Source organism: Corythoichthys intestinalis, unplaced genomic scaffold (genome assembly GCF_030265065.1).
Source record: "Corythoichthys intestinalis isolate RoL2023-P3 unplaced genomic scaffold, ASM3026506v1 HiC_scaffold_23, whole genome shotgun sequence".
In the NCBI taxonomy this organism is placed as follows: domain Eukaryota; kingdom Metazoa; phylum Chordata; class Actinopteri; order Syngnathiformes; family Syngnathidae; genus Corythoichthys; species Corythoichthys intestinalis.
Window position 1 is genome coordinate 9,504,768 of NW_026651592.1, and position 15,230 is coordinate 9,519,997.

At 36.1% G+C, this 15,230-nt stretch overlaps 1 protein-coding gene across 1 annotated transcript in view; it reads right to left on the minus strand.

The window, feature by feature from the left end:
- Nucleotides 1-645: 645 nt before the first annotated feature.
- Nucleotides 646-15,230, minus strand: part of LOC130911236 (hepatocyte nuclear factor 1-beta-A-like) — a 73,210-nt gene continuing 58,625 nt past the window's right edge. Inside the window, exons 9-10 of the mRNA XM_057829069.1 lie at nt 12,396-12,440; nt 646-810 (exon numbers count right to left, since the gene is read on the minus strand). Of these exons, the coding sequence (XP_057685052.1) occupies nt 790-810; nt 12,396-12,440 (66 nt within the window). The 3' untranslated portion in view covers nt 646-789. The remainder of the gene's footprint in view (nt 811-12,395; nt 12,441-15,230) is intronic.

Consider the following 15,230-nt stretch of genomic DNA (forward strand, 5'->3'; position numbering starts at 1 on the left):
GGTTGAGAGCGGAATGTTGATTCAACATCATTTCAACGTCTGTCTGCTATCTGGGAACCAACCCCATTTGATACGAGCAACCTTACAATCAGCATTATGTCACAAAGTTTCAGGAGATCTTTGATTGATAAATTAATAAATTAAGGTAGTCATTTTCATGGGAAGATATTCATGAAAGACTTAAAATTGTGACAACCAACCCTGTTCTCCCCTCTACGTGTAAATATACATTTTGTATAAAGTATATGTATATATTCATTTTTTTGTCTTCCTGCACTTAATATTTGCATAGTCCTTAGAAGATTGTCAACAAACCCAAAATAAAAATCACAGTATACACACACAAGTGAGCGCCAAAGGCAAACAGGAAGACTTTGTAAGGGCGCTAATCCGCCAGATCAACAAGCGTCAAGATTGTCGCACAGTCCCAAGGCGTGATTCATTTTCCCCGTGCGGTCGCGTCGGATATGGCCTCCGCAATACACCTTTTCCGGAAAAGAATTCCTTTTGTGTTTCCAACGTACTTGGTCAATAAAGATGCTTCAATCCTTGCCACAAAATTTGGTGATTTTCCGTCTTCTGCCACCCGGAGGTACGCGTGACGTCACGGGGAAAAGACCGTTACCTCAATAGCCAATCGTACATCCGACACGGGTCATCGTGTTTGCTTCCCCCAGCCGACTCGGTGTCCGTCGCCACGGTGATGGGCAAGCAGGCAGTGTGGAAAAAAAAAGAGGGAAAAAATGCATGGGGGTTGCCGGGCAGCGAGGAGGTCAGGTGTACACGCTCTCACCACGCTTGGAGAGGACACTGTCAAAATAAAGAAAAACACAGCAAGCGTGAGATAAAAATGTAGGGCAAGGCAACCTAACGGGAAGCTCGGGGACACAAAATGGCTGCCGCTTTTTTAAAGTGAAAATGTGACACTCTTTAAAATTTTGTGGAATAGTTTCAAGTTTAATAGTTTCTCCGTTGCTGCCCCCTCCCTTTGGAACTCACTCCCTGACGCCATCCGCGCCTGTTCAGACCTTCCTACGTTCCAAAAACTGTTAAAAACTGACTTTTAAGTTATAATTCTTTTTCCTATTGTTTGGTTCTGCTCACGTTGTTTGCTGCTTTTCTTTCAACTCTCTTTGAGCATCGGTAAAAGCGCTCTATATATAAAATTGATTATTATTATTATTAACCTGTTTTAAGGTAAGCGACTTTTTTTCGGTAATTTAAAAAAAGTAAATCTTCAGTAAAGTAAATCAGAAAAACCTGGCTTGACATATGAACGTCGTGTAGGCCACAAAATTAACATTTGGTAAACATACAGTGGGGCAAATAAGTATTTAGCCAACCACTAATTGTGCAAGTTCTCCCACTTGAAAATATTAGAGGCCTGTAATTGTCGACATGGGTTAACCTCAACCATGAGAGACAGAATGTGGAAAAAAAAAAAAAAAAAAACAGAAAATCACATTGTTTGATTTTTAAAGAATTTATTTGCATATCATAAGTATTTGGTCAATACCAAAAGTTCATCTCAATACTTTGTTATGTACCCTTTGTTGGCAATAACGGAGGCCAAACGTTTTCTGTAACTCTTCACAAGCTTTTCACACACTGTTGATCGTATTTTGGCCCATTCCTCCATGCAGATCTCCTCTAGAGCAGTGATGTTTTGGGGCTGTCGTTGGGCAACACGGACTTTCAACTCCCTCCACAGATTTTCTATGGGGTTGAGATCTGGAGACTAGCTAGGCCACTCCAGGACCTTCTTACAAAGCCACTTCTTTGTTGCCCTGACTCTGTGTTTGGGATCATGCCAAAAGACCCAGCCACATCTCATCTTCAATAACCTTGCTGACGGAAGGAGATTTTCACTCAAAATCTCTCGATACATGGCCCCATTCATTCTTTCCTTTATACAGATGAGTCGTCCAGGTCCCTTTGCAGAAAAACAGCCCCAAAGCATGATGTTTCCACCCCCATGCTTCACAGTATGGTGTAGTACGGTACGGTAGATACATTACGGTATGGTGTTCTTGGGATGCAATTCAGTATTCTTTCTCCTTCAAACACGAGCACCTATGTTTCTACCAAAAATTTCTATTTCTATTTTGGTTTCATCTGACCATAACACATTGTCCCAGTCCTCTTCTGGGTCATCCGAATGCTCTCTAGCGAACCACAGATGGGCCTGGAAATGTACTTTCTTCAGCAGGAGGACACATCTGGCAGTACAGGATTTGAATCCCTCGCGGCGCATTGTGTTACTGATAGCAGCCTTTGTTACTGTGGTTTCAAGCTCTCTATAGGTCATTCACTAGGTCCCCCCCCCCGTGTGGTTCTGGGTTTTTTGCTCACCGTTCTTGTTATCAGTTTGACACCACGGGGTGAGATCTTGGATGGAGCCCCAGATCGAGGGAGATTATCAGTGGTCTTGTATGTCTTCCATTTTCTAATAATTGCTCCCGCAGCTGATTTCTTTACACCAAGCGTTTTACCTATTCCAGATTCAGTCTTTCCAGCCTGGTGCAGGTCTGCAATTTTGTCTCTGGTGTCCTTCGACAGCTCTTTGGTCTTGGCCATAGTGGAGTTTGGAGTGTGACTGACTGAGATTGTGGACAGGTGTCTTTTATACAAGTGCCATTAATACAAGTAAAGAGTGGAGCCTTGTTAGACCTCGTTAACAGCCAGAAATCTTGCTTGTTTGTAAGTGACCAAATACTTATTTTCCACTCTAATTTGGAAATAAATTCTTTAAAAATAGAACAATGTGATTTTCTTTTTTTTTCCATTCTGTCCCTCATGGTTGAGGTTTACCCATGTTGACAATTACAGGCCTCTCTAATCTTTTCAAGTAGGAGAACTTGCACAATTGGTGGTTGACTAAATACTTATTTGCCACACTGTACCTACAGTACATGACCCAAAAATGTAGTGTGATCACTACTTTTACTTGAGTAATATTACTTTAAAGTAACGCTACTCTTACTTGAGTAAAGTTTTTGGCTACGCTATCCACCTTTGATCATCACACACTAAATCAGTGGTTCTTAACCTTGGTAAAAGTACTGGACCCCACGAGTTTCACAGGTGCATTAACCGAACCCTTCGGAATGTCATCATAAAGCCATTTTTCCCCCAAATTCAAAATCTAGCAAGCTAACCTTCTAAGTGAATTCCTGTTCAAATTTCCTCCAGATTTCTAATTTACTGCGAATAACCTTTTGTTGTTCATTTTCACTTTGGCAAATGAAACTCATTTTTTTTCACATTATTCCTTTTGTATTCATGTCTACATTCTCATTTTATTGTTGCATCCTTGCACCACATACTATTTTCATGACGTAAAATGACGCGTTTTTTTTTTTTTTTTTTTAATTACGCAGTTCACACTGCCTGTAAGTCTGTTATACTTCCTCGTACCGAGTGCGAGTCACCTTCCACCGAGGAAACCGATTTTTCCTTCCATTAGAGGACTAGCAGTTGAAAGAAATGGAATAAGCGCTAAAAATGGGAGTGCAAACCAGTCCAAAACCTGGTATAAAACGCCTCTTTGCTTTGATTAAGTCAGCGTACAAAATAGGGCTCTGTTTCTTAATCTTCACCGAACGCGTGAAGCTTACTCATCGGACTCCCTGGATCGGTCAAACCCCATTTAAGAAACACTGCACAAATGTAACTCATCGCGTTAGCATAACATTCGCATTAGCATTGTCATCAACTTCAGCACTGCGAACATCCTCTTAAACGCTCGGGCAACTGTTTTACATACACTATAAAAAACGATTTTTGTGAGTAGTAATTATGATCCATAAAAGTTGTATAAATTATATTACTTAAAGAATTTTGGTAAGCAAGTGAACGTTATTAAATTGGTTAGAAATAACTCTACCCAATTTTGATCAGTAAAAACTTCAACTTGAACAAACAAGATAATATCTACCCAAAAATATTAGGTGTGTGCTCAAGACTGCGCATGCGCCAACGCGTCTTCTTTGAAACTGAAAGAAGAATGGCATCGTACAGTAGCAGGTAAGTTTGAACTTACCGTTTCTTTTAAGGAATAATTCACCAGCAAGCTATCCAATAGCCTGATAATGATCCTGATTTTGTTTCGGTAATAGTTCACTCTAATCGGCCGAATAATTTCGTCTGTGTTAAATTCTGCTTTTTTCACTCTTCATAAAGCACAGAATTTAGTTTCTTGAACTCATCTGAGTCAACGTTTATTGCAGCTCCGCAACTCAGACCATAACAAACGTAAGCACACAGACTTCATGTGTCCGTCAACTATATCTGTCCCTCGGGAAACTCAAACCCAAATAACAATAGTTCCTATTGTTACTGTCGTGTCGACAGCGATGAGCTCTCAAGGATTTCCGACTTACGTTCTCACTTTCATTTTACTGTATCAATCCATGGAAGAAACATTTATTCATCATGATGAAACGAGCAAGTTATACAGCAGCCTTTAAAAGAAAAGTCACATCTGTTTTGTTTTCTCCTAGATTCTGGTAAGTTGGAGAAGTTGTCAAATCATATTATTACTGTAAATATTGTCAGTTTATGGTAATGTTTTGAACTACCAATGTGCTATGCTTGTGTGTTTCACTAGTCAGTAAAATGACATTTCTGTATCTGTACACGAGCTCTGTTTTCTTGTATTCTTCTATTTATTGGTGCTAAAATTAGGGTGCGCGTTATAAACGGGTACAATAATTTCCCCTAGATTTTACAAGTAAAGTTGGGGTGCGCATTATACACGGGTGCGCCTTATATTCGGTAAGAATTTTCGTCCAAAAGACAAGGACAAAAATGAATAGGGATGCCAAAAACAACGCTGAAATTTGCAATATTTATATTTAATATAAACCCTAACCCAAGCCCCATTCGTTACTTTTTTTGTTGTTGTAATTTTCACCTTTTTTGTTTGCTTCAGTACACAAATTGAATGCCTATTTGTAGTTCTACCTGAGCACAGACTGAGTACTTTTCCTCCACACCTGACCAAATAGATTGAAATCATTTTGAGTTGTTTGTGGAATTTATTTGGACCTAGATGGCGGTGCAAACAGCTGATAAAAAGGTGACCCGTGGGGCGGTGTGCTCAGCGTCAGGTGCAATAATGGAGGCTTTGTGGGTAAACAGGGAGTGTTGTAAAAGAAAAAAAAAAAAAAGGTCGTGAGAAGAAGGTGGACTCGGCCAAATAAAGTTCTGATAAGGAAATACCTGGGAGGGACCGTTGGATAATTGTTGTTGCTTAAATGAATGACATGCTAGCAAATAGAAATAAAGCAAATGATGGCTACCAGCTCTCCCAGTCACAAAAGATTGGATGTTTAGTGCTGTCTATGACAGCCAAGAAGTTAATTAGTATGATATTCAAAACATTAAAAATAATCAACTTCAGAGCTTTATACGCCAATACCAGAATGTATTTCAGTTTTTCTCATTTCAATTTTTTTTTTTTTAATTAATTTTGGGTTTTCATTAACACGTTATCATTTTAATTATTAGTAATGTAAAAAACATACCTGTCAACCAACCCGAGGCCGTTGGCAATTTTACCAATGGTGACGTGTGCCTTTACAAATTGGTGACTAATCTTACGTTTTGTATAACGTGCAATGTGAAACAAAAATAAAACTCAATTTTCAAAATAAGAATTTATTGGTAATATTGTCACATATAACCTGGTGCAATCAAAGAACAATATCTTCAGCTACATCATGATTACTAAAATTTAACAGTGACTTTTCTTATAATTGTAAGCAGCACTTTTGGCAATTTTGATGGCTGCACTTCAGCTCGCAATTCAGCTTGACTTGAAGGTAGTTCGTTATTGTAGTTTGATTATAAATTAAAAAGGTCAATTGATAAAATGAACTTACCGATGCAATCTTTGAGTCAGGGAACATTTTTTTTGCTAATTTTGAGAAGTGATCAGCATTAGTTGCAGGCAAATTGTGTTCGGCAACAAATTGGCAGAATAAAATCTTCGCTTTCGTCACAGCATAGCTTTTCATTCTGCAGACTGCATCTTTATGACCAGTGTTATTAATCTTACTTAAAAAAAGTAATTAATTACAGTTACAAATTATTTCTCCATAAAAGTAATTGAGTTATTAACTCATTTCCCTTACTGTTAGAGTAATTAGTTACTTGTCAAAGTAACTGGTGTTACCTTTCATGTTTTTTTTTTTTTCTTCATTTAAAAAAAAACAAAACAAAAAACATAGTAACCCTTGCTATGTTTGGAAATCATTTAATGTTGTGAATCAACTGTTAAAGTTGTTAATATTGCTCCCGTTTTTGCATTCGTTTCCTTCTGTCTACTTTCGACATGTGAAAGTTTTAAAACTGTTTGAAGATAGATTCAAGTCAAGATTTTGCCGATTTAGGAGTATTTTAGATAAAAAGTTACTTAGGTTCGCTAGGAAGGTTCACTACAACAGAGCCTTTCTGAAAAGTCTACTGCTTTAAGATGGCGGCAAGTGTATCATTTCGCATCTAGTTCATATACATTGCCAAATATGGTTGACCAAGAAATATGCTCCAGAATTGAACAGCGGTCAGTTATCAAGTTTTTGGGTTCCTGAAGGGTGCAAACCAGATGAAATTCAGAGGTGAATGTCAACTGCGTATGGTGCCACGTGTTTCAGTCGGGAAAAAAATGTCAGAAAAAGTGGCACGAAGTTTGAACGTGACGATCAGTGTTGTTAATTATACTTTAAAAAAGTAATTAGTTAGTTACAAATTACTTCTTCCAAAAAGTAATTGAGTTAGCAACTCAGTTAACTCATTGTTAGAGTAATTTGTTACTCAGCAAAGTAACTAATGTTACTTTTCATGTTCTACACGTTATTAAATTATACATTCTATCTTTCGCACCAAAGATGTTTAAACAGTATTGAATGATGGAATTGAACGGATCTTTTAAAAAAAAACGTTGGTCACCTTTTACATTTAAAAAAAAAAATTTTTAGATTTCACTATAAAACAGTGTGACGGTAAACAAACTTTAACTTTTAAATCATCTGAGAAAAAAAAGCCTTTTTGTTTTTCCTATTGTAGTGAACCCGCACCAAACCGTGACCCACGTACCGAGGTACCTACTGAACGGGCGACTTGCGTGTATCGTCACACCCCTAACATATCTAGATTTTTTTTTTAAATCCGCAGTTGAAGCTCTGAATCTCCTGCCTTTCTTCTAGTTGTTTTGATTAAAATAAACATCCCATAAGGTTCATGGATATGCCATTCAAGAAAAGTTTAGGGCAAATGACTATTTTTGGTACTAAAATATATATACAGTGGGGAGAACAAGTATTTGATACACTGCCAATTGGAAAACACATTGGCAGTGTATCAAATACACACAGCACAACACACACAGTTTCTGCTCTTTCACCCCTCTTTAAAATAAACTGCTGTATTTTAAGCCAAAACAACTGTCGTGTTTGATAGAACAATATGTCTATTTGCTGCCATAGCAGATTCATGGTGCATTAAGCCCCCGCCGAACTATTTTTAATTTGTCCGTTTTACCCTGTAGACCCCTGTTTACAAAGGTCTCGCAACTGCTTTTGTTTCAACCCAGCCACAAAACGAAAGTAAGTCATTATTAGAGATGTCCCGATCAATCGGGATGCCGATCAAGTCATTTTCAAAGTATCGGGATCGGCAAAAAATATCGGACATGCCTTTTTTTAATACATATATATTTTTCAATTAAATTGTTTTCTAATTGTATTTATCGTTACAGACATAATGTGTTACACTCTTCCAGAGTCTTTAGTTTAAGCTTAAGGTAGGGTTATCAAATTTATCGCGTTGACGGCGAGAATTAATATTTTTCACATTTATCACGTTACAATATTTAACACAATTAACGCATGCGCTGCACTAACCACTCACGCATTGTCGCGTTCAATCTATAATGGCGCCGTTTTACCCATACAGTATATAGAGCTAAAAGGCAGCGTAAAATGAGTAGAGTGAATTTTGGCAGCCTTTGGAGCCTTTTTTTAAATGGCTAAAGCCTTTCAATCCTTCTCCCAACGATTAGAATAATCGTGGGAAGCAATGTGGGGAAGAAAGATAGTAGTTGATCTTTTTCTTAATACCATATGTTATTTCCCAATGCAGAGAAGATACATCAATTGGTACCATGGCGCACAGTCATGGTTGCACTTCCCATCATGCATTTGGGCAGAAGTTAAATGGCTACAGTATCATTTACTGAAAGCTCAACAAATCCACTAGATGGCAATATTTAGTCACAATATACAAAGTCACATTTATCCTTTAAGAATTACAAGTCTTTCTATCAGTGGATCCATCTCACAGAAAGAATGTTAATAATGTAAATGCCATCTTGAGGATTTATTGTCATAATAAACAAATACAGTACTTATGTACTGTATGTTGAATGTATATATTCGTCCGAGTTTTATTCATTTTTTTTTCTTAATGCATTGCCAAAATGTATATGATCGGGAAAAATTATCGGGAATGATTGGAATTGAATCGGGAGCAAAAAAAAAAAAAAAAAAAGCAATCGGATCGGGAAATATCGGGATCGGCAGATACTCAAACTAAAACGATCGGGATCGGATCGGGATAAAAAGTAAATGATCGGAACCACCCTAGTGTTTATGCTTGCAATAATATTTCATTTTAACTTTCAAAAGAGCATTCAATGCAAATAATAAACTACAATTTCTGAGTGTTTCGTCAAACAATGCAGAAATGCACTTTCATTTCACAAGAGTAATAAAGGAATTTCAAAATAAATCAAAATACTTAAGCATAGCCTCAAACCATATTAAAAAAATAAATGAGGATCCAAGTACAGGCAAAGAACAACTGGCTTGTAACGCAAAAGTCCGCTAGCTTAAATGCTATCCTTATTTTTTTTTTAATGCTCTTAACAAATCATTCAAACGCAGATTCCCACAAAAAACTGCTAAATATACTTCTAAACAAAATAACAAATGCATAAACAAACATATTAGCTCAAACAAAAACATACCTTATGTTGGTCTTAACAGGAAGCAGCTGGATTCAGCCATGTTAGATGAGTTATATCATATTCACTGTTGCCACTAGAATGCAGTGTATCCACCCAAATAAATAAAATGAAATGCAACACTTTCAAAACAAACCATTACGTTATTCTGATTAAACATATCCTCAAAGCAGCAAAATTTGATTCGAGGCTTTTTTCTAATCAAATTACCCGAATTAATCGATTAATGGTTACAGCACTAAGGCTAACGCTCCGAGCCACCTAGCTAATCATCACGTTGCAACAGCGTCACCATCCACTTCCCTCCTACCCCCTCTCGCTCTGCTCTCTCCCACTAAGCTGTGACAAAACAACAACTCGCGGTTCATTCAACCAAATTGTTGTAACGCGCCCCTTCCCATCCTGAGTTAAGGTACTGCCGTTGAAAAGATGTAAAAAGTGATTAAGCTTCTATTTGTATTAGAAGTCCGTTTACCAAAAAATTCACCTTATTTACTGAATGACCCTCTTACATAAAAAAATAATGAATAATTGTTTGAAAAAAATATGTATACTGTAGATACGGTACTGTATATATAATAAAAAATTTAGACCTGGCATCCACATAGGTCCTTATGGATTTAAGTTTTTTTTTTGTGTGTAATTACCAAAAATAGTCGCTTGCCCTACAAAGGATTAAGCACACTGTTATTTCTCATTTAACATGTATTCTAATCAAGGGCATAGGTTTGGTCTCAACAGTGGTAGGGACGATATAACAGTATAACCTGCATGTATACTTTTTGCTGGGGACAGGACATTAATAAAACCAAACAGATTATTGAAGAGGGGTCTGGGCGACATTTCTCACAAATATCAAGCTAATTAATTGATAGGCTAAATGATCAATGCAAAATAAATTTGTTTTGACTTATACTAACTTTCATGTGTATTGGTTCAGGCGATACAATGTTCGATTAAACCTTTGTTTTCAAAAAATCTTAAAGAAACATTTTGAATTCTTGAATAGCACCCCGTCTTTTTTAATAAAGGGACTTGCACTCTGAAGCCACCGGGTTGCATTGCCGTAATGCTGATAATGCAAACGATGATCCAAATGAGGGACGGCTAGCTTGACTTTGTTGTTCCTTGTGGAGAATGGACTCACCACTGTAGTTTTGCAGGTTAGCAAGTTCGCACCGTTTAATGTTATGCTAACTCTGATGCAGGTCGGGGTTTCAGTAGCAAAATTAGTGGTGTTTCCTCCACCTCCACAACATTGACGTCTTTTTACACTACTTACAGTGGATGGTGCTGGCGGAAAAAAAACTTCTAATATGACTCCTCTTCGGATGTTTTATTTCTGTCGGGGCTGTGTGAGTGTGCATCTGTATGGGGGGGGTGATTCAAGTCATCAGCCAATCAAACTTGCGTTTGAGGGGGAAAAATTGGACCAGCACGTTCAGCAAGTGGAAAGAAATAAATGTAAGTCTGAACATAATGAAAATAATTCATTTAATAATGGTAGGGTCTATTCTATCCTTACAAAATATAAAGACAATGAATATATAACAGAACTCATTATATAATGTATATAAGGTTGCTTTAAAAGTTGGTGGGGACAATTTAAGCATCCTGAAAAGTTGGTAGTGTTATGTCACTACCGTCCCTATGCAAACCTACGCCCTTGATTGTAATTATTCTATTACCGTACTCACAACTATTCCACTGACGTGTACTATTATTTATTTACTACATATTTCAATGTTATGATAGTGAATAATGCTTTTTATAATGTTTGCCCTAATCAAATGATTGATTTTACTCTTTTTTTGTATTGATTGTGCTTGAGTTTTCCCCTAAAAATGACTTAATACATGTGACTTTATTTTTCAGTGTCTCAGCATCAATTGAGTTGAAATGTTCCGACCCAGAGCTTTTTCACGGTAGGCACTGGACTAAAGACCTCCCTTTTGGGCCAGGCAGGACGTCGCCCCCCCCCCCCATCTGTCACTCGGCGTGGAGCCATCAGCGCTCGTCCTCGCTCAGCGTGGGAAATTGAGCGTGTGAACGCACCGTGGACAACAAAGATGTTTTAGAGGAAGAGTTCTCAGTCAAATCTATGCTTCATACTGTTCTTTTGGCTTTATCAAAAGTGCTTTTATTTTGAAAGGGATTAGGGAGTACTATCAATTTCAACACAGTCCGATGTTTACAGTGGATTTTGGAAAAAAAAGTCTACACACCCTACTTCAGGTGGCCTATATATAAACTGTCAAATTCGCAGCCAGGGGCTAGATCGGGCCTAGCATGTCATGTTTTTTGCGAAAATAAAATTTGAATACATTTTCTATAATCGTCAATGAAAGATTGCAGACTACATAAATAAGAGAAAACAAAAAAACAAAATTCCTTTCAAAAAAATAAAAAAAATAAAAATAAACAGAATATTTACTGTTTTTGCTTTAAATAGAAAAACAAAATAATGAAAAATATAATTAAAAAATAATAACAATGATAAGATGAAAAAAAGTATACTTTTTTCCTTTTTTAAATTAAAAATAAAATACTATGAAAAGACATAATAAAAATAGGGCATATAGGACTTTTTCACTTTTTTCAATTAAAAAAAGGCAAAAAAATATATATATGTATATATATATAACCAATTTATATTAAAATGTATTAGAAATGTAAAAAAAAATATGATAAGAGAATACTTTGGTCTTTTTAAATAAAAACAATATAATAATAAAAAATATATAATAACAAAAAAAGAAGAATTCCCCTCTTTTTTTTTAAATTAAAAAATGTGAATGAACACAAAAAAACAAAAAAATGAAAACAATACAAGCCAAAACTTACTACTAAGATTAAAAAATGAAAGATATGCAAAACGTTTAGGTCAACATTGTCTTTAAACGGTTCATCGACCTTCAAAATAGTTGATGTATTTGATTAGTTGTCAATACGTGGATTAATGACCACAGCCCTAGTTGGCAAATGTACTCAACGTCCCGCTGAAGGGCACCATAAAGTTTCACACCGCTGGTGCAATTTCATTGAAAAGAACAAGTTTATTTAAGACAGGAACATAAAATGTAGCCGTGAGGTTGCATAAATGTGCACACCTCGGTAACTAGGGAGCAGTATGAAGGAACTTGGAAAAAGAAGCCAATTTTAAACCCCCCTCGTCCCTACTTGTGCAGCGTGCTATCAACTGTAGCATGACACCAAGCTTGAGAAGTTGGATTAAGAGCCTCATTTCCTCACGCCATCAATCAACGTGCGTTCAGCTCCAAGGAACAAGAAGCTGATTGGACAGGAAATGAAAGGACGGAGGAGTGCATGTGTATGCGTGTATTTACTGGACTAAGAAAACAGTATTTACCCAGGAGAGACCCCCGAGCGGCACCATCTTGTTTACCGGAGCCTCCTAATGTATGACAGGAAGTCAACAAGTCAACACGCCATTGTAGCAAAACACGTGTAGTGCATGTCTTCATTGTGACTCATGTGATATTCATTGAGAAATTAAGGACTGAATATCTGAAATGAGCTAGGACAACAACAATAAAAATAATGTTAATGGAATAATTGAAACACAAAGGGAAATGTAAAAGAATAAATAGTTGTAAATGTATAGAAGAGAAATTGGCAAACAAAAAAAATATTATTGAAAACAATACATAAAAAGAAAAAATACATTTGTTGATGAAAGTTAGGAGATTGATCAAAATTAAGATTTTTTTTCCCATCCATCAGTCTATTCGTTAAACCAAAGTTAACAGGAATATTTTACAAATATAATAGTTTTTCAACATGATTTTGTTATTATAAAGACATCTATCATAGACTTCATAATGATATTGACGGGACACGGGGACGATTAATGGGGGCCTGCATTGTTGGCGTGACCGAGTGAAATCACAGACAAAGAGTTTTTCACGTTGAAAATTCTTGTGAATAAATGCTTAAATCCCTGAATTATTTATAGATATGGACGTAAAACAGTCTCAATTCTTGGTTAAAAACAAAAAACAAAACAAAACGTGCAAGTAGCATTTATTTTACGTAAATATGTCGAAGTATGATGCTAATCTGTTAGTCAATGTGGCCGCCTTATGTTCACAGAGGTTTTCCGGTGAAAATTCCTGTAAATAAATGTTTGAATCCCTGAATTCTTTATAGATATGGATGTATAACAGTCTCGAATCTTTATTAATAGAGCAAAAAAATGGGCAGTTAGCATTTATTTTACGTAAATATGTCGAAGTACGATGCTAGTCTGTTAGTCAATGTGGCGGCTGCCTTATGTAAACAATAGCTTTTCAGCGAAAATTCTTGTGAATAAATGCTTCAATCCCTGAATTCTTTATAGATATGGACGTAACACAGTCTCGATTCTTTATTAATAGAGAAAAAAAAAACAGGCAAGTAGAATTTATTTTACGTAAATATGTCGAAGTACGATGCTAGTCTGTTAGTCAATGTGGCAGCCGCATTATGTAAAAAGAGCTTTTCCGGTGAAAATTCTTGTGAATAAATGCTTAAATCTCTGAATTCTTTATAGATATGGACGTAAAACAGTCTTGAATCTTATTTATTTTACGTAAATATGCAGAAGAATGATGCTAGTCTGTTAGACCATGTGGCGGCAGCCTTACAACAAAGAGCTTTTTACGTTGAAAATCCTTGTGAATAAATGCTTAAATCCCTGAACTCTTTACAGATATGGACGTATAACAGTCTTGATTCTTTGTTAAAAGAGCAAAAAAACAGGCAGTTAGCATTTATTTCACATAAATATGTTAAAGACTGCTGCTAGTCTGTTAGATAATGTGGCGGCAGCCTTACAACAGAGAGCTTTTTTTACGTTGAGAATTCTTGTGAAAAAACGAAAAATATAATAATTACCTTGAATCCTTGAACAAATCACTCCCGAGACAATCCTTCCTGTTTGTATGCGGTAAAGCTTTTGTACTTTTTCAACCTAAATCCGGCGTTGGATCGCTGCATGTGTCGCTGCGACCGACTGCGAATAACTGAAGCGGATTGTGGGATGGCCCCCTACTTGATGGCGTGGCGCAGTGAAGGTGGAATCTGACCCATCAATATTACTATGGAGTCTATGCATCTATCAATTAAATATCTTTAAGCTAAAAAATATTTTAATACAGTCTATTAGCGTTTAAAGACCACATTTTGATCAAAACAAAATCACATTTTACAAAGAAACATTCAAGAAAATCAATTGATCAAACTAGTCTATTATCGATGGAAACTTTCAAATAATCATAATTTTACTATACTGTACCATGTACAATATTCCTGATTAGAAATATAAAACATTTTTATAGAGATAATACAGATACTCAGAAACATGTTCAGAAGTCCTTTCAAATATTAATTTAATACAATGTTAATTCCAAAAAATAAAAAAATAAAATACTAATGAGACCAGAAATGATTGTTATCTCTTATTGAGGTTTTTGAGTTACAGTAAATAAATAAATAAACTAAAAAGTGGTTTTATACTATAAACTACTATAAACAGAATTTCCCAAGTCCCAATACAATAACATCATCATCATCATTTAGAGATCTTATTTTCAGAAAATGGTAAAAAAAAAAATACCCTCCCCCCCTTCTATAAATATAAAACAATAGGCTATAATGTATCTAAAGGCTATAATAGTGTTTAAAAGCATCCTGATTAAACTGTTGGTCAAATTCTTGCATAATCCCTGCGATGACCCACAGTTAAATATAGTAATCATGTTAGAGAGAACAGGGCTGGTTGTCACGATTTCTTCTCATCAACACATCTTTGGGGCAAAAACTTCTCAGTCGTTTATGTGGCAAAAATTCTAAAACGCCTTCCAGAGTGGAAATCTTGAAAGCGCTCCTACATGTCGTCGCCATTTAAACAGTTAATAACGTAAAAGTGAGTTTTGGGTGACAATTGACTTCCGTACTCCAGAAGTGTAGGTGGCGATAATGTTCCAAAATATTTGCCAGTGAAGGGGGTGAAGAATAGAGGTCGACCAATTTGGAATGTACAAATGCTAATGCCGATTTCTAAAATTTTTTTTAGCCGATTGCCGATATCCAAAGCCGATTTGTAAGCCGATATTTGAGGCCGATATTTTGTTTTAAAGCATGTAGATTATGAAATTTAAAAAAATAAAATAAAAATGCTTCAACAGCTTCAAATTTACAATGA